Here is a 20,000-nt window from a genome sequence, read left to right on the forward strand (position 1 = left end):
CCAGTTGAGGCCAGTTCTGACCATTTGAAACCTGTTACGAGCTAATTTACAGTAAGTTTAGGCTGCTTGAGACCAGTTTAGACCAGTTTAAATAATTTCTCACCAGTCAAAACCCGATTAGAAGACGTTAAGAACCGGTTTAGACCAGTTCAGACTGGTTTGGTGCGGATGTTACCTTGTTTTATCTGAGTGAAGTCGATGATCCAGCTCTCATCCCACAGGAGTTTTTGCTTCTGGTACCGGAACCACTGCACACACACACACACACACACACACACACACACACACATAGACTGGCTGAACAATTGACTGGTTGATTGTTTACTTGGTTTGTTGACTGATTTATTGATTAATCAACTCCAGTATTCTCTATCAAGGAGTTATTTTCAGTGTGTGTGTGTGTGTGTGTGTGTGTGTGTCTCACCACGGCGGTCAGCAGGAAACAGAGGCAGACGAGGCTGAGCGGCAGGCCGATGGCCAGCTTGGTGGCCGGGGTCAAAGGGCACTCGCCGCAGTCTGCCGGGCAGGTGGAACAAAGCTCCGCCCCCTCGCACACCTCGTCACCACACACTGAGACACAGCATCGATCAGGTCAGGTCAGGTCAGGTCAGGTAGGGCTATGTGTTCATGTCTATAAGAACACACATACTGTAGGAACACACACACTCACACACACACACACTCACACACACACATACCTTCGGGCGGCACCACGGTGCTCTTGGACTCCAGGGCGAGCTGCATGCGGCCGACTCGGATGTGGGCGATGAGCGAGGTGAGACCCGCGTGGACCAGAACCACCTGCAACACAGAGGAACCTTACTGAGGAACCAGGAACCCCACTGAGGAACCAGGAACCCCTCTGAGGAACCAGGAACCCTACTGAGGAACCAGGAACCCTACTGAGGAACGAGGGAACCTATTGAAGAACCAGGAACCGTATTGAGGAACCAGGAACCCTATTGAGGAACCAGGAACCCTACTGAGGAACCTCTCTGAGGAACCAGGAACCCTACTGAGCAATTAGGAACCTCTCTGAGGAACCAGGAACCCTACTAAGGAACCAAGAATGCTACTGAGGAACCAGGAACCCTACTGAGCAACCAGGAACCCTACTGAGCAATTAGGAACCTCTCTGAGGAACCAGGAACCCTACTAAGGAACCAAGAATGCTACTGAGGAACCAGGAACCCTACTGAGGAATTAGGAACCTCTCTGAGGAACCAGGAACCCTACTGAGGAATTAGGAACCTCTCTAAGGAACCAGGAACCCTACTAAGGAACCAGGAATGCTACTGAGGAACCAGGAACCCTATTGAGGAACCAGGAACCCTACTGAGGAGCCCCTCTGAAGAACCAGGTCATTTTCAGGTCAGACCAAATAAAGACAACAGAGACTTTGTACAGCAGTTTATTATGACCTGTAGCTCTGTTTTAAAGTTGAGTGTGTGTGTGTGTGTGTGTGTGTGTGTGTATGTGTGTGTGTGTGTGTGTCACCTTGGCGGTCCAGTTGGTCTGCGTCATCTTGCCGGAGGTGGAGATGGTGTGTGTGAAGATTTTCCCGTCGTCGGGGATCCAGGGGCCGCAGATGCTCTCGGTCGCCTGGCAGAGGAGAAACACCTCCTTCGGTTTGGTTTCATTTCACTCGTCTCGTCTCCTTACTTTCTCATCTCCTTTCCTCCCTTTTCCTGTGTCCCCATGTCCACTTGTCTCCTTTCCTTCCCTTATGTCCTTTTCCTCACTCTTCCCTACTATCCCCTTTCCTTCTCTCTCTCTCACCTCCTATTTCCTCTCATGTGTCCTTTCCTCCTTTCTCTTCTCCTTTCCACCTCATATCCTCTCTCATTTCCTTCCCTTCACTCGTGTGTGTGTGTGTGTGTGTGTGTGTGTGTGTGTGTGTGTGTGTGTGTGTGCACCATGTATCCCAGGGGGCAGGAGTGGATGTTGGCGTGGTGAATGCAGCAGTTTTCTCCGTCAGCGTCCTTCCAGTTTGTCGGACAGTTGTGTTCCTCGCAGAACCGCCGAGCCGCTGCAGCGTCCACTATGGAGCTAAACACACACACACACACACACGCACACACACACACACACACACACAAGACCATTCCTTTAAGTATCTCTAAACCACACCTATTGAAACCAGAAAAAACATGTCAGATAAACCATCAAACCTCTTGTAAACTGGTTTAGGCCAGTGTAAATCAGTGTAAACCAAAATACACCCGCTTAAACATTAAATACAGTCATCCAGTATATGCCTGTGTAAACCAGTTTACACCAGTTTAAGCTAACCACCAGGCCATTTGAGTGCAAACCAATCTAAACTGTAATAAACCAATGTAAACCAGACCAGGCAGTCCAGGGTAAACCAGTTTAAACCAGTACGCAAAATGGTAGAATGTGTTCTGGGTGTTTGTCCAAGTACATTAGACCAGATTAAACCGGACTAAGCCAGACCAGTCATCCCAGTTGAAAACCAGACCACATTGATGTAAACCAGTTCAAACCAGACCAGTGTAAGTCAGCCTGAACTGGTCAAAAACGGTGTAAATTTCGATCAGACCAGTACAGACCACAATAAAATCCATCAAACCTCTTTAATAAACTGGTTTAGAGTAAAGCAAATTGGCGTAAAGCAAATATAAAACTTAAACTGGAGTAAACCAGTATAAACCAACTCCAAAAGGGTGTAAACTAGATTAAACCAGTTCAAGTCAATTCAAGGCAATTCAAACTAGAGTGAACCAGTATAAACCAGTTCAACCAGGCCATTTGAGTGCAAACCAGATTAAACTGTAATAAACCAATGTAAACCAGACCAGACAGTCCAGGGTCAACTAGAATAAACCAGTCCAGACCAGTGTAAAGCACCTTAAACCAGACCAGTGTAATCCAGCCTGTACTGGTCTGAACTGGTGCAGTTCAGACCACAATAAACCCATCAAACCTCTGTCAAACCTACACCAGTGTAAACCAGTGTAAACCATTTCCAGAGGAGTGTAAACCAGACCAAACCAGTGTCAACCAGTGTAAACCCGTTTTTAAGCAGTTTAAACCGGAGTAAACCGGTTCCAGGCCAGGTGAGCGTGAGCACCTGTGTGTGAAGATGCGGTTCTCCACGGCCCACAGGTAGAACGAGTCCTGGGCCGTCACCGAGTATGTGACGTTAAACACCTCGCCGCTTTTCACCATCTCTGGAGGACGAACCACCCAGGACATCTCCAGACCTGAGAGAAGGAGAGAGAGAGAGAGAGAGAGAGAGAGAGAGAGAGAGGGAGAGAGAAGAGAACAGTGAAACGTGAGGAGATGAAAGACGGAGCGGTGAAAAAAACTGGCAGCTTCTAATACAAACAGAGAGAAGAGGACATGCAGACTCCTCCAACACCACACACTGAGACAAAACTGAATATAAAAATAAATTGATTAAAAATAATAATAAAAAAGACTGGTTGGAGTTGTCATTATTGTTTGATATCTCAAGACTGATTTTTTTCTTGTTTTTTTTTTTTTTTTTGGTTTTACATTTGCTATTTCAATGATGAGCTGATTGAAAATTAGAATAAATAAGTAAATAACATTTTTAACCCCCTGAACCCCAAACCCGCGGGCGGGATGGAAAGACATGTATTTTTTAAAAAATCGCCAAAATTCAACCGTTTATCATAGCTGGAAGCTTTAAAAACCTATTTTTTCGTCGGAATTTGAATTTTCCGACGGTACCTGAATGCAACATGTCCGACTTCGGTTTAGCGGTAGAAAAAAGGACGAAACTAAGGCTAAAAAAGCGATTTTCATTCGAATAATTTTATTATACATGCTTCATTCAACAATTCGCCAAAAAATAGTCGTTTACTCAATCCAGATCATTCAAAAAACAGAAAATTCTGCGGTCTTCAGCGGATCTGAGACATCTTGATTGATTCAGGTGAGCCCAACAGTCGCGTTACAAAAATTCACTGAATTTCAGTGTGTTGGTAACAGTAGTAATATGGAAGGGCACCAGGCAGTAAAAACGCCTAAGTTTATACAGGTTGGAAAAATGTTAATATTTCAGAAAATACATCATGTGAAGCCCTACTTTTTTTTTCCTGGATCAGTGACACTTGTGGGCACCTGAAAAAATGTTGTGTACACTTATTCCAGTTTTTCTCGATTTTTGTAAAATAAATTATCCAAAAAAATCAGTTTGCCCTTTTTATTTTTTTATTATTTATGGCACTATAACTCTTTCATACTGTGTGAAAGACATTTTTGAATGGCTTCAGGTGATAGCCACAGCTGTGCTGTTTCCATAGAGGTGCAGCACTTGTAGTTGCAGTGAAAAACAAGCCCACAGTGAGCCAAAATGTAAGGGGAGCAGAAAACGCCCCAAAACTGCTTGGGGTTCAGAGGGTTAAAAAAAATTGAAAATGTGAAAGCAAAGGAAATTCAGGTGCAACACGGGAAAAAAAGGCAGCTTAGCATAAAAAAGGCCCAGAAAATTGGTTGAAAAAAAGAAAAGAAATTAGAGTAAAATGAAAATTAATACACAAAAAAAAGAAAAGAAAAGAAAATTGCAGTAAATTTAGAAATAAATGGTGGGAAAACTAGTCAAATAAATAAATAAATAAATAATGCTGAAATGTACAAGAAAAGTAAATTTATCATATCTTATCGTAATTATATATTTTCACTTAAATTGCCACAAAATCAAGAATAATTAAGAAAAAATGTTAAGAATAAAACTTAAAATAACAAAAACAAATCCCCCAACCAAAACATTAATAAAAAAAAAATTCTTTATCTAATTTAATTTTATTCAGAGGGTTGAATAAAAACCTTTCAAATAAAAGCCCGCCCACACACTCCTGGGCCTCTGAGCTCATTTCAGTTGGAGGCTGATTCTTAGTTTGTCCTCCAAGAACACAAAATAAATAAATAATAAAAAAAAAAACACTTTAAAATGAAAAAAAAATAAATAAATAAAAATAAGCAAAGTGTGTGAGCGTCTCCTCACCTCCACAGTCGATCATGTTGTACTCGTTGGGCCGGTCCAGGGGCCAGCAGTCGAATTCGCTGTTGTCCAGGTCATGCCAACAGCAGCCAGGGGCCGCGCAACACACACACACCTGCACACACACACACACACACACACACATACACACACATTGTGCCATCAGCCAGTATTGCTATTAACTATTAATAACCAAAACCGCCAAGGACATAACCGAGCATGAAAACACACAGAACACAGTGGGGTGGAATTTAAAACAGAAAACACACACTATCAAAATAAATAAATAGATAAATCAAAGGAAGATGAAATAAAAAAAAAAAACTTGTAGTTTAAAACAGGAGCAAGAAAAACGAGGAGAAAGGAGAGAAGATCAGACAGCAAACACACATCTGAGAAATTAATCTGATCTGCAGAAAATTTCAGGAAAACCAGTTTGTCAAAAACCAGTTTCACTGATATGGACGGGATTTAAAAAGTGTGATTTTCCCTTTAAATATTCCCTAAATAAATAAATAAAATAAAATAAAATAAAATAAAAAAGCAGAGACACACTCTTTCCAATTTGATGTGGGACTTTTTTTAAAAAAATATATAATTTGAATAGAGTAAAGAATAAGAGAGAAATAAATTCATATTCTATCCTATCATATCCTATCCTAATTCATATCCTATAAATCAAATGAGACAAATCAGAAAGAAAAATAGAATAAGAAATGATTAGAAAGAACAGAAGAGACAGCAGAAATGAAATGCACAAAATCAGGACGATGCACTTGATAAATAATCACGTGTCACTGAAAAAACAGTCGATTGTTGTCAAGAAATTGAAATATGAAATATGTGGTGTATTTAACTAATTAATATCAATATCCAGTTTGTCCCATTCAGATTCAACAGATCCTCTGTTTCAATGCAAAGTGAAAACAGCTGTTTGGTGTCGGATCGGTCGTCTTACCCAGAGCAGCAGCCAGAGTCTTCCCTGTTTCTTCATTTTCCTGCTGAAGGACAGACAGACAGACAGACAGACAGACAGACAGAGAGACAGGTTAACAGACAGAGAGACAGACAGGCTGCTATTCCTCCACATCTGCAGCTGCTGAGCCGTTTAAACCAAACTGGAGCTGGAGGAGGAGAGAGAGAGAGGGGGGGTGAGCGAGCATGGAGAGGAAAGAGAGAGAGAGACAGAGAGACAGAGAGAGAGAGAGACAGAGAGACAGAGAGAAAGAGAGACGTACTCATTCGAGTGGATATTATAGTACATACAGAAGAATATTACAGTACTTAGAAAGGGATATTATAAGACATTGTAGTACATCAATAGGGATGGTACAGGATATTATGGCACATAAAGAGGGCAATTATAACACATTATAGTACATAGAGAGGATATTATGGTGCATATGACGATATATTACAGTACTTGGGGGGGGGGGGGGGGGTTATAGGATATTATAGTACATGCAGAGGATATTATAGAATATTATATCAAATACAGAGATATTATAGGATATAGTGCATAGAGAGATATTTCAGTACTTACAAAGGATATTATAGTACACAGAGAGATATTACAGTACTTACAGAGGATATTATAATAATTCCCTTTATTTCAGACCGAGGGGATCCATATCACAATAAAAAAAACAGCACAATAACAAAGAAAAAGAAACAAGAAAAATAAAACAAAGCTTTCCACTACTGTCTAACATACAGACTTGTTCTCCAGTAACTCCACAGTTTGGAGGAGAATCTGACAGAACTGCGTACAGGGTTAGCCAGAACAGCAATCAAGTCATTTTTTGACTCAGATACCCTACACATAAATCTATACATCTGTACATAGTGGGATATTATAGTATATAATAGTGCATAGAGAGATATTACAGTATTACAGTACTTACAGAGAGGATATTATAGAATATTACAGTACATTGAGAGATATTACAGATATTACAGAACTTATAGAGGATATTATAGTACATAGTGGGATATTTTAGGATATTATGGCACATACAGAGAATATAGAGAATATTGTAGCATAGAGTATATTATACTCTGAAATTATAATATATATTATATATTAGTATTAGTAACTATTAGAGAGGGATATTATTAGATATTGTAGTCCATCAATAGGGATATTATAGGATATTATGGCACATAAAGGGGATATTATAAAATATTATAGTACATAATGGGGTATTATAGGATATAAAGAGGGTAGTACATAGAGAGATATAATATAATACATAGATAAGGATATTATAGTACATAGAGATGATGATGATGATGATGATGATGATGATGATGATGATGTCATAATGCTGTGGCCTTCATACTCAACCCAGCAGAACACCTATAGGGCCTACTGGAGATTTTGGACTCTTCACCACATTAACACCATCATCACCTTCATCATCATCATCATGAAATCACCAAATCACCTGTTGGAGGAACGGAGCTCCGCCCCTCCAGAGGCTGTCCAACGCCAAGCTGACGCACTGCATGCTGGGATTGGACTCTCACCTCGGCTGTGTGCTCTCTGGTGGTCAAACCTACAGATGAGAAACATGAAAATACGCAGCAAAGAAAAATATTATTTTCAAACTGAGACAGGATTATCTGTCTGTCTGCCTACAAATCTATAGACCACACCGCCCTCTAGTGGTGCGAAGGGGGAAAGTCTGCTTCAGCAAGAGTGGTCGCAGTGGCAGAAACAGTGTGTGTGTGTGTGTGTGTGTGTGTGTGTGTCTGCGCCCTCAGGCTGCAGAAAGATGAGATCAGTCGATGTCTGACGGTGATCATGTCACTTAGGAATGTCAGCTACAAGGAGAGAGAGAGAGAGAGAGAGAGAGAGAGAGAGAGAGAGAGAGAGAGAGAGAGAGAGAGAGGAAGAGGTTGTATTGTAAACAGCTTCATTTGTACGTTTGTTTCCTGACAAATGAGCAGGAGTTGTGTACAGTCAACATGAAGAACAAAGACACAAACACAGTTACAACCTGATCACAGCTCTCTCTCTCTCTCTCTCTCTCTCTCTCTCTGTGTGTGTGTGTGTGTGTGTGTGTGTGACTTAAGTAAGTAAGTAAGTAAGTAAAATTTATTTATATAGTGCTTTTCACAGAGAAAGGCTCACAAAGTGCTTCACAAAATGACAGTAAAACAAAGGAAACCACCCCAGCCCACCCCAACCGTTGGGCTGGGGTGTGGTGGGGTGTATGCCTGGGGTGTATGCATGTGTGAATTATGTTGTACTTGTGTGTGTGTGCGTGGGTGAGTGCGTATGAGGGGGTGGGGGATTAGGGTTTTATGTATTTTAATGTAAAGCACTTTGCGTTGCATTCGTTTTATGTATGAAAGGTGCTATATAAATAAAGTTTGATTTGATTTGATTTGAAAAAAAAAATTAAAACAGTAAAAAACACAAAACAAAGTTACCAAAGTTATCAAAAGACAGTGACAATCAGAACGTGGCTGGTTCACGACCGTTCAGGAAAAGCTTGCCTGTACAAGTATGTTTTTAGTTTATTTTTAAACATGTCCACAGTAGCGGAGACTTAGCACATGAACGCACATGAACGCTACTAACTAAGGAAACTTATGGGGGCTATAATGGTATTTTTTATTTTATTTTTTTTTTTAAGAATTTGTGTGGACGAAGGCTGTTATTTTTCTGAATGTTAGCCGGGGGGAAGGAGGGGGCTAATGGTTAGCATTTGTAGCATAAAGCATCCAGTATCCATCACTTAGCAACAATACTGCCCCCTACAGAGCAGCTGGGGGGATAATATCACATTTTTGAAAATGGGTGAACTGCCCCTTTAAGGGATATCAAAACAAGCTTTTATCGTTCTTTAATTAAAAACAAAGAATTGAGATATCACGTGGAATCTGGACGACTTTAATGTTGTCACATGATTTATCTTCAATTAAAATTAATTGGCTTTGAGAAGTTATTATGGGCCGTGCTCTCTCTCTCTCTCTCTCTCTCTCTCTCTCTCTCTGTCTGTCTGCCTCCCTCCCTCCCTCCGGCGCACGTGCCAGTCTGGCCGAGCGGCTCGGGCGCGGCGGCCACAGGCTCTGGGGTTTTTAACCTGCACGCGGCACCGGAAGCTGGACTTTCCTTTTTACCCGGCAAAAAGAACAAGAACTCAACTCGACCTCCCGTGCACGAGACGCACGCACGGTGCACGCAACGGGAACCAACACATTCATTAAAAAAAAGAATAAAGAAAAACTTTATTCTTTAAAAAGAGACTTGCGCACAAACTTTGCGCCGCAGCGTCTCGTCACTCCGCTTTAATATTTAATTTTCCATCCGGCTGCAGGGAAATGTGTTTTCTTTAGGATTAAACTCCGTGCCGGACCGGACCGGACCGGGTCTGGACCAGATCAGCTAACCCGGGTCCCGGCCTGAAAGGAAGATGCTGACCCGGGTCGGCCTGGTTCTGCTGTCCTGGTTCTGTTTCCGGACCGAGAGCCAGCGCTTTGACTACGACGACAGGTGAGGATGAACAGACGTTTGTTCTCTAATTATTAATTCATTTCACCACAAAAAAAAAAACCTGTGTAATATTCCTTTAACAACTGTAATATCCCTGCTGTGTGTTTGTGTCTTTCATTATGAAATCATTTTTCCATAGAGAGTCATGGTGTGTTTGTGTTTGTTTCTGCTGAGCTTGTAGTGATTTTAATGTATTTTATGGTAAATTTAACTCCATGGTGTGGTTAAGTTCCTATTAATATCCTATGGTAAGGTCTATGATATTCCAAAGTAAGTTTAGAGTGACTTTATTGCTCTTTATGGTACTTTTGCCTCCTGTGGTGTCACCATAGAAATCCTGTAAGGATTTGTAATTTATCTGTAGTTACTGAACTTTATTATTTATGTACTTTTAATATTCCTATATGATCCACAGACATACACTTATTCACTTCTCTGTAGGATCACTCGTTTTTTCATTTGAGTTTTAATTTGCGTTTTTTTTTTTAAATTTTTTTATTTTGTGTGGTTGTGGTCGATTCTCATGTTCAGGGTTAAAAAATAAATGCTGCTCTACTCTCTGTTTTACTCAGTGAGCTGCGGCTGAAATATTAACTCATGAAGACAAACATGTTCAGGTTCAAAGAGAGAGAGAGAAAGAGATAGATAGAGAGAGAGAGAGAGAGTAAAGGTGAAGACGGAAATGTGTGGCCCACAGCAGTGACAGACAGATGGAGGAAAAGAAAATGCAGAGAAACAGAAAAGAGAGAGATAAAGAAATGGACAGAGGAAAAGAGAGAGCGAGAGAGAAAGAAACAGGTTAAAAAAAAACTTTCCTGTATATATATATATTTTTTTTTAAAAATCAGGAACCTCCTATTTTTTCATTTTTTTTTTTTTTTTTATTGTCAGGAACCTCCTATTTGTTTATTTTTTAATTTTTATGATCATTATTTCCATCATTACTGATGCATTATATAATTATTTCCTTATTTATTTTTTACTTTTTACAATTCTTTTGTTTTAAAAAATTTCCACATTCTTAACTTGCATTTATTCATTATTTTCTTTTTTTTTTTTCTTTTTTTCTTTTATTAATAATAAAAAATGAAATTGAAATTGAACTGAGAGGCAAGCAAAGAGTCAGTCATGTATATAGGAATTATTTTCCTTCAGTCAGATGTTTATTGTGTTTTTATTAGTATTATTACTAGCATTATTAGATTCTGTTAAAAGATTAAATTCATTGATTAAATTCATTTATTCATGTTTAGTTGCTTTGCGTTTAAAAGCCCGGCTGGGGCCTGGAGTTGGAAATTAGCACATGCCGCAGTAACATCGCTTGTGATTTTATTTTGAAATATAATCATGGCAATTACACTTTCTCAATTTAAAAAAAAAAACCTAATAAATAAATAAATAAATGAGTACATGTTGTTTTCTTGTATTTGGCTGCTCTGGCGGTGAGGAGCAGAAGAGAGGGAGACAGAGAGAAAAGTGTAGCCATAACAGTTCAGGTGTTAAATGTCCAGGTATGGAGAGAAGGGTGGGGGGGTGTCGGGTGAGCGAGGAAGGAATGAATGAAGTGATGAAGTGAGGAGAGAGAGAGAGAAGACGAGCGTGTTGGAGATAGAAAGATACTCAGCCTCCCTCCGTCTCCTGCCCCGCCTCCTGCTTCATGTTGGGACAGGAGCTCGGAAACAGGAGCTGTGAACACACACACACACACACACACACACACACACACACACACACACACACACACACACAGAGCCAGTCCAAACTAGTCGAGCCCACATGAAGCAGACTGACTTCATCACAGACTGACTTTGTTCACATTTATGTTTGTTTGTGTTTTTTTTTTCTTATTTCATTCATTAACTTTTATTTACATCGTCAGTGTTTCTGTCAGCTATTTTTTCTCAAGTCAAAAAGCAGTATACTTTATCTGAAATATAAATGAATAAATGAAAATATAAATGAAAAAATAATAAATTATTTTTTAAAAAGTTATTATAAGTTTACTGTTTGAGCTTATAACATGTACTTTAAAGTTCACTTAAAAATAGATGGCATGAAGTTCGACTTCAGTGTAGTAAACATGAAAATACTAATTCTGCAAGACTCAAGGTGGTATTTCAGTAGACTTATAAAAGTACTTTGTTGTAAGTGTACTGTAAATTGTACTCAAGTGTACTTTTAAAAATATGTACTAAATTACAAATGCTTACAATGGTAATTAAGTATTAAGTGTACTTATGAAAACTATAATTATTGTCAAGTGCTTTGCACTGCACAAATATTATGCTTTAAGAGGAAACAGCCGCTGTTGATGTGGCTGATTTTTTGTTGGTCAGTTACATTTTCCCAAATGAAGGTGTTTTTTGCTTTGTCTTGTTTTAAAAACACTTTTTTTTTTTTTTTTTTTTTGCAATTAGTACTTCAGTAGTACACAAGGACTACTGGAGTACACTTCAGGGTACTTGAAGGTGACAAAAAAGCGCAAACTACAGTTTCATACTAAAAGTGTAATGAGTACATTCTTTAATAAGTGTAATTGAAGAGTACCAGTTTTTCCACCTGCTGTCTGATTAATCAATGAATTGTTGTGACTTTAAAGTGCTCAAATTCGTTCTTTAGCAGCCAAACAGAGAGATAAATAAACAACAACGACATAAACAAAGACAACACAGAGTTATTTTTTAAAGATATAACAAATGCAAATGTTTGGGATTTTTATTTTTGATAAATGACTAAAACTGGGTACAATTTAAATTTCAGGCTTCTACTATATCCTGAGTAAAGTCGTCCCCCAACATTCCCTGTGATTGGTTGATTGAAACTGTGTGTGTGTGTGTGTGTGTGTGTGTGTGTGTGTGTTGTGCTGCAGCTGGGCAGGCCAGGCGCTCTCATCGGACGGTCTCTGTCGCTATGGCAACAGCGTGGAGTGCTGCTGGGGGTGGAGACAGTCGGAGTGGGGACGCTGTGAACGTGAGTGCACACACACACACACACACACACACACACACAGAAAAAATGAGAGGATAAAAGTACAAAGGAAAGAGACGAGTTTCTGAAGGAGTTCCTCAGGGAACCTTCCTGGGTTCCCCTGTTTTCTAACGTGAACCATGAATTTCCACTTATACCCTGAGACCGTCTGTGTCTGTTCTGTTGAAACGGTGGAAGGAGCTTTGGATAAGCCTCAGTCTGTTCATAATAACAGTCCACAATATGTATATAACATTTGGGCTTTATTGAATTTACAGAGTTCTGCCTACAGTCTGAACAGCGAACATTATTGTCACCGAAATGACAAACATTAGAAATGACTCCACTGGTTTTCCATATTTGATGTTGTAGCCATGTGGTTTCCCTGCTGTGGTTTTGATTTTCCACAGGTGTGCTGTTTGTTCTGGCAGACAGGTGTGTGTCGACGACATCGTACGACTCAAAGTGACAGGGTTTATCCGATCTGTCTGCTTCCACTGGGGTCACTGGCAGAAATCCACTTCAGATCAGATTTTTATCCAGATATTATCAAGACCTGATTCAGATCTGAGGAGACACGATTCCATCTGCTTTTTTTTTTTCTGTTTACACGGTCACAATGTGTCTCTGAACTGGGCCAGAATTGGATCACTTGAACCATGTGGTGTAGATGTGGACTTAAACACTGTCTGTCTTAAAGATCTGATTTGAGAAACAAAGCCGATTTGCCCGCAGTTTGAACAAGACCTTTCATACTTGCTCCTAAATCAGATATGTATCTGATTCCTGCTGATGTGACGCTGTGTGAACACTCAGATCAGGATTCATGCGGTTTCTTCCACTGAGCATCGACCTTCCATCTGTCAGAGAGTCTGGAACGACTGCTGATAAAAAGGCAGGCCAGGTTTTCAAACAGCCATGCTAGTGTTTCCATCGCCAAACTTTAGCTGAACTTTGGAGCGACATTTAGCAGGCTTGCTTACAACCTAACACGACACACTTGGTACCAGCAGATTCCTGAGGTCTAGTTTCATTAAGTACATTTACTCTGTTTATATCAATGTATATCAATCCAGGAAATTGCTTTAAAGAAATTGCAAAAAAAAAAAAAAAAAAGAACGGCGATACTTAAGTGAGTTGATTTTTCCTCGCCCCTAGTAACAGACTAATGTTGTGTTAGTTTTTCCACTTCAGAGCCTCAGAGTGAACACCCCTCCCACACACACACACACACACACACGAAACCCCCACCCCTACCCCTCCAGTACCCCAGCATGCTTTTCTATCAAAACACTCAGAGGAAACTGATCTGTTACTCTGACAGAAGTTATACATTCACCAAATCCTCTAAAATGTGTAGTAACACCTTCTCTCTCTCTCTCTGTGTGTGTGTGTGTGTGTGTGTTCTCAGCATACTGCCAGCATGGTTGTAAACACGGAGAGTGTGTCGGACATGACAGATGCAAGTGTCACCCCGGATACACTGGCAAGACGTGTAACCAAGGTAACCGTGTGTGTGTGTGTGTGTGTGTGTGTGTGTGTGTGTGTGTGTGTATGTATGCAGGTGTTTTTCCTCAAACAAGCCTCAACTCTTTGGTTCCATGGAGATTTGATTTCCCATCATGCCTCTGGGAGGGAAAGAGAGAGACAAGTGTATGCTCAGCACATACACACACACTCACACACACACATTCCTGCCATGCTTGTTTGACCTGTGAAGGCGTGTTTTACCCAAAGACCCCAAAGACACACACACACACACACACACACACACGGTTTTTCTAAATTCTAGCCAATAAACCTACCTTCGACAAACATTCACACACACACACACACACACACACACATAGAGTGTTAATCTCTTGATTAAAGGCTGCATTATGACTCATATCCTGATGATAAAACAACATCTGGCTTCAAAGTAGAAGCTTCACACACTCTGTAATATGGGGTTACACACACACACACACACACACACACACACACACACACACTTAAAATAGTCTCCATGACTCAGAGGATTGGGAGTCAGAGGTTAATCCTTCCAGTCGACACGATGAGTGAAAACAGGGAGAGAGCGAGACAAACGTTCCTCCTCTAACCCGGTTAAAAAGTGTTAAAACAGCCGTGTAATTACTGTTTTTTCTGCCCTCTATTCTTTCCTGTGTGTGTGTGTGTGTCTGTGTGTGTGTGTGTGTGTGTGTGTGTGTGTGTGTCTCAGATCTGAACGAGTGTGGTCTCAAGCCTCGGCCATGTAAGCATCGCTGCATGAACACACACGGCAGCTATAAGTGTTACTGTCTGGACGGATACACACTGCAGCAGGACGGCAGCTGCAGGAGTGAGTTAACACACACACACACACACACACACACACACACACACACACACACACTCACTCACACACTCAGAGAGAGAGAGAGAGAGAGAAACATAAATGCCAATGCTTAGGGAGAAAAGAAGAGCGACACGGAAGAAATAAAAGTATAAAGGAAAGATTCGAGTTCCTCAGGGAACCTTCCTGGGTCCCCTGTGTTTTGTAATTTGAACCCCAAATTTCCCCGTTTTCTCTGAAAGCATTATTATAATTATGACTTTTATTTGTGCTTTTATTTGTTTATTTATGTTAAATGGTGGAATGAACTTTGGATCAGCCTCAGTCTGTTCATAATAACAATGCACCATATGCATGTAGCACACAAATACACAAATTTGTGAGCTTATTTTATCATAAATTTACAACTACAATCTCAGAGGTTTTTCCTGCAAATTTATGACTTCATAATCTCAGAATTTTCGAGTTACAAATTTGTGTTTTTTTCTCGTTAATTTTCTTCTTTAAATGCAGAGAAAATCCTTTTTTTCTTGTAAATTTGTGACTATAATCTTGGAAATTCTATTTTTTTTTTCTGAATATTACTACCCCTTCCCCGGCTCTGTAATTTTTTTTCATATGAGCTGATCGATCAATAATAACATTGATTTTTATTAGTAACACCTTTTTAACCCCAAGGAAGGTTTTTTAAATTTAAATTCTGAAGTGAATCAGCTGTGAAACTGTTTGTGTCTCGTTTGTGTGCAGACACCCGTACCTGTTACCATGCCAACTGTCAGTACGGCTGTGAGGTCGTCAAGGGAACGGTCCGATGCACCTGCCCGTCGCCAGGGCTACGGCTGGGACCGGACAGACGCACCTGTGTTGGTCCGTCACCGAACACATCTCACACACACACACACACACACAAACATGCATATTTTTCAATCAGTGTTATTATTTCTTGGTTTGCTCGGAGTAAAGCTCTCTCTCTCTCTCTCTCTCTCTCTCTCTCTCTCTCTCCCTCTCTCTCTCTCTCTGTCTCTCTCTGTCTGCAGACATAGATGAGTGTGTGTTGGGTGGAGGTGTGTGTCCTCGTCGCAGGAAGTGTGTGAACACGTTTGGAAGCTTTGTGTGTAAATGTCACCTCGGTTTCAAACTCACGTACATCAACGGACGCTACACCTGCATCGGTGAGGCGGAAAGTGTGTGTGTGTGTGTTTGTGTGCATATTAGTCGTGTATAAGTTAGTTTGTATCAGTGTTGGATAAAAAAAAAACTGTCTCAGAATTGGACAGAGCCCTCATTTTCAAAAAATGGAAAAAAATCCCTGAAAACTTTTTTTTAACAATACAGAATTTTTTCTAAAAAAAAAAAAAAATGGTAATAATACTAATACTAATACTAATACTGCTACTACTACTAATAACATTAATAATGACGATGATGATAATAATAATAATAATAATGATAACAACATCAATAGTGATCATAATAATAATAATAGTAATAGTAACAATAACAACAACAACAACAATAATAATAATAATACAGAAGTAAATGAATAAAAAACATAAAAAAATAGAAAACAAATAGAAAAAACTGTTAAACATTTGCAATAATGAGAAATTTAGTTAATAGATGAATAAAAGTAAACTTAAAGAATAATTTAAAAAATCATGAGTTTCCTGATTTAACAAAACATGTATTTTAATATGTATCTCTCTCTCTCTCTCTCTCTCTCTCTCTCTCTCTCTCTGTGTGTGTGTGTGTGCGTTTCCAGATAAGGACTCTCGGCCATTCTGCTCCCTGAACCCCGCCTCTCCAAAGTGCAGGTGTAAAGACGGAAGCTGTAAAGGTGACACTTTCACTTTCACTTCAGGCCTTTAAGTCACAAACATTTGTTATCAACCAAAAACCCAAACCTGAACAACCTGTACGATCACGTTCCAGCATTTTATTCCAACACGACCAAAGTCAGAGTGGTTAATAAAGTTGTGTTGAATTGAACATAATGTGTGTGTTTCCTCCCAGCGGTGCTCAGAGTCACTGTGGAGCCTCCAAAACCCCAAACTACACGACCAGCAGCCAGAAGAACTACAACTCCCACAGCCACCACCACTACTACTACTACTGCCTCTGCTACTACCACTACTACAACTACAATTGCTACTACTACTACTACTCCTCAGCCAGTCACCACCCAGCCACCTGCTACCACAACAACCACTACCATGGCAACAACTACCCCGAGTACTACCACTGCTACAGCTAGTACTACAACACCAGAGCCCACTACTACTACAACCACTACTACAACTACAGCCACTACCACAATTCCTACTACTACCACAACTACTAGTACTACTGTAGCGAGTACCACGACACCGATTCCTACTACAACGAGTACCACCACTACTACAGTACCAGCTACAACTGAACTGGACACTACTACTGCTGCTACTACCACTACTTCAGTTCCTACAACTACTACTACTGCATCGACTACTGCACCACCTGAAACAACAACAACAACAACAACAACAACAACAACAACAGTGCAACCAGCAACTACTACTGCGGTTGCCGAGACGACCGCGCTGATGACCACCATGACAACGCAGACCACCATAGCAACCACCTTAGCAACGACCACAGTGGACAACAGGATCAACAAGGAAGTGACACACAGACAGAGGGGAGACGTGCACAGTGAGGGCACGCATGCACACACACACACACACACACACACACATAAACACAAATACAAAGAATGAATAGGACAGGATTCATATTGTTCGTGGTTGATTGTTTATTACTTTGTCTGTGTGTGTGTGTGTGTGTGTGTGTGCCAGTCCCTCGCCATCCAGGCCATAACCAGGTGTGGGAGTTTGACATTGAGCTGGGAAACACAGCAGAGGAGGCCAAGGACGATCCTGGTAAGAGTGTGTGTGTGTGTGTGTGTGTGTGTGTGCACTCAGTTACTTTCACTGATTACTTTTCAGTAACTTTACTCTTGGTGTAAAAAAAAAAAAAATCCCTGCTTTGGATTGATGGGTGTGTGTGTGTTCCCTGTTATTGTCATCCCGTGTGTGTATGTGTGTGTGTGTGTGTGTGTGTGTGTGTGTGTGTGTGTGTGTTTCAGCGGCGGGTGGGCTGCACTGTGCCTTCGACCACGGAGTGTGTGACTGGATATCTGACAGAGAGGGAGACCTGCACTGGCAGACTGTACACAACCCTGCAGGTAACACACACACACACACACACACACACACAAATTGTTTTTCATTGCCTGTAATAACGCCCCCAAACCCCTCCCCAGGTGGGCGGTACCTGTCCGTCCCGGAGCTGAAGGCGGGACAAAGGAGCATCCGCGGCGCTCGATTGGCTGTCCCGATAGCCCCGCCCTGGAGCCACGGCGACCTCTGCTTCTCCTTCTCCCATTGGCTGACGGGGCACCATGTGGGCGTGCTGCAGCTGTTCACCAGGAGGAGGGGGCGGGACCAGAGGTAGGAGAGCCAATAGGAAGCCTCACTGTCCTCACAATTTAATGTAATGTAATCTGATCTAATCTAATCTAATCTAATATAGTCTAATATGATCTAATCTAATCTAATCTGATTCAATCTGATCAAATCTGATCTAATCTAATCTAATCTGATGTGATGTGATGTGATGTGATGTGATCTAATCTAATCTAATCTAATCTAATCTTATCTGATCTAAATCATAATCACTAGTCACCAAATCTACACAGGAATTTAAATAATATAATTTGTCTAATCTGATATAATCTATTTTATGTAATCTCATGTAATGCAGTCTAGTCCAATATAGTGCAGTTTAATCGAATCTAATCATGCTGTATCTAATATAATCTCATATTATACAATCTTTTATTCTAATGTAATAATCTAATCTATTTTAGTTTTGTCTAATCTAATATAATTTTATGTAATCTCATATAATCTGATCTAGTCTAGTCTGAGTGTAGTCCAATTCTAATCTAGTCTCAAATAATTTAATCTCATGTAATCTAGGCTAATCTAATAATCTACCATAATGTAATCTAGTTTTATCTAATAATCTACCATAATGTAATCTAGTCTCATCTAACTATCTACCATAATGTGATCTAGTTTTGTCTACATTAGTCTTGTCTAATCCACCAGAATCAAATTTTATGTAATCTAATGTAATCTAGCCCAGTCAAATCTAATCTAATCTAATCTGGTCTTGTTTAATCGGATCTTGGTTTTTGCCCTTTTCTGATTGGTTGTTGCAGGTATAGCCCCGCCCTCTGGAGCAGGACGGGAGGACATGGATGGAGACAGACACAGGTTACCCTGACAACACACACACTGGACAGGGTGAGACACACACACACACACACACACACACACACACACACACATACACACACACAATAAATTACTTAGTCACAAATAAATATTAAATTAATCATTAATGCACGCGCGTGTGTGTGTGTGTGTGTGTGTGTGTGTGTAGGTGTTGCTGAAGGCCGAGCGGAGGAAAGGACAGAGGGGAGAGATCGCCGTCGATGACATCACTTTAAGACGAGGCGCCTGTCGATGACATCACTGCAATGAGAACCCGCCCCCTCTCACCCACCCACCCACACACACACACACACACACACACACACACACACACTGTCCTCAGACTGAAGGTACAAGGTGACCAGGTCCAGGTTCTTCTATTTGCAAAGTCCTGCAGCTCCCTCCCTGACAGGCAGGGGGCAGCAGAGAGCTCCGTCCCGGTTCTCCTGCATGTTCTCTCCAGAACGTTCCTCTGCTCTCCTCCCAGAGCGAGCAGTGGGGTTTCAGAGCTGCCACATCACTCCTCCTCCCTTTCCTCCGGCCGCTGGTTTCCATTCATTCCACTACGATATGAACATGAACTTTCAGAGCCTTCACACTTTCTTCACTCCGGTTTTCCATCAGCGGAATAAAGTCCTCCACATGAGTTTTCTTAAAAGCAGCAGCACTGTTGGCTTTTCAGGACTTTTTCACACTGAAACGCTCCCTCCTCCTCCTCCTCCGCCAGGGAAAATAGTCCCCGGTTTCTGGAAGTGGAGGACTGTGTTCGCCGCAGAAGCAGAACGTAAACCGTTTGTTGACGTGGAAAATGGGAACGGGCCAAACGTTAAAAATCAGTGGAATGCTCCTTTAATGGACCGAGCTGGGCAGATGTGTCACTTG

At 40.9% G+C, this 20,000-nt stretch overlaps 2 protein-coding genes across 2 annotated transcripts in view; one reads left to right on the forward strand and one right to left on the reverse strand.

The window, feature by feature from the left end:
* Positions 1–5,987, reverse strand: part of LOC115376638 (atrial natriuretic peptide receptor 1) — a 16,656-nt gene extending 10,669 nt beyond the window's left edge. The window contains exons 1-8 of the mRNA XM_030076357.1: positions 5,952–5,987; positions 4,997–5,108; positions 3,095–3,227; positions 1,917–2,049; positions 1,498–1,602; positions 699–801; positions 425–570; positions 176–248 (exon numbers count right to left, since the gene is read on the reverse strand). Of these exons, the coding sequence (XP_029932217.1) occupies positions 176–248; positions 425–570; positions 699–801; positions 1,498–1,602; positions 1,917–2,049; positions 3,095–3,227; positions 4,997–5,108; positions 5,952–5,987 (841 nt within the window). The remainder of the gene's footprint in view (positions 1–175; positions 249–424; positions 571–698; positions 802–1,497; positions 1,603–1,916; positions 2,050–3,094; positions 3,228–4,996; positions 5,109–5,951) is intronic.
* Positions 5,988–9,108: 3,121 nt separating this feature from the next.
* LOC115376637 (nephronectin-like) lies at positions 9,109–19,665 on the forward strand. Its single transcript, XM_030076356.1, has 13 exons — positions 9,109–9,497; positions 12,367–12,467; positions 13,876–13,968; positions 14,686–14,805; positions 15,547–15,666; positions 15,837–15,971; positions 16,562–16,636; positions 16,813–17,490; positions 17,634–17,717; positions 17,924–18,022; positions 18,101–18,287; positions 19,064–19,148; positions 19,288–19,665. Exons 1-13 carry the CDS (start codon positions 9,418–9,420, stop codon positions 19,372–19,374), a joined length of 1,944 nt encoding a protein of 647 aa, XP_029932216.1. The 5' UTR covers positions 9,109–9,417; the 3' UTR covers positions 19,375–19,665.
* The last annotated feature ends 335 nt before the right edge of the window (positions 19,666–20,000 follow it).

The sequence above is a fragment of the Myripristis murdjan genome, chromosome 18, assembly GCF_902150065.1.
Source record: "Myripristis murdjan chromosome 18, fMyrMur1.1, whole genome shotgun sequence".
Classification (NCBI taxonomy): domain Eukaryota; kingdom Metazoa; phylum Chordata; class Actinopteri; order Holocentriformes; family Holocentridae; genus Myripristis; species Myripristis murdjan.

Excerpts from the sequence above, each read along its gene's own strand:
- LOC115376637 (XM_030076356.1), top strand. The coding sequence starts at position 9,418 with ATGCTGACCCGGGTCGGCCTGGTTCTGCTGTCCTGGTTCTGTTTCCGG. Across the intron at positions 13,969-14,685 it reads TGGCAAGACGTGTAACCAAG|ATCTGAACGAGTGTGGTCTC; the intron begins GTAACCGTGTGT and ends TGTGTGTCTCAG. Across the intron at positions 17,718-17,923 it reads GGAGGCCAAGGACGATCCTG|CGGCGGGTGGGCTGCACTGT; the intron begins GTAAGAGTGTGT and ends TGTGTGTTTCAG.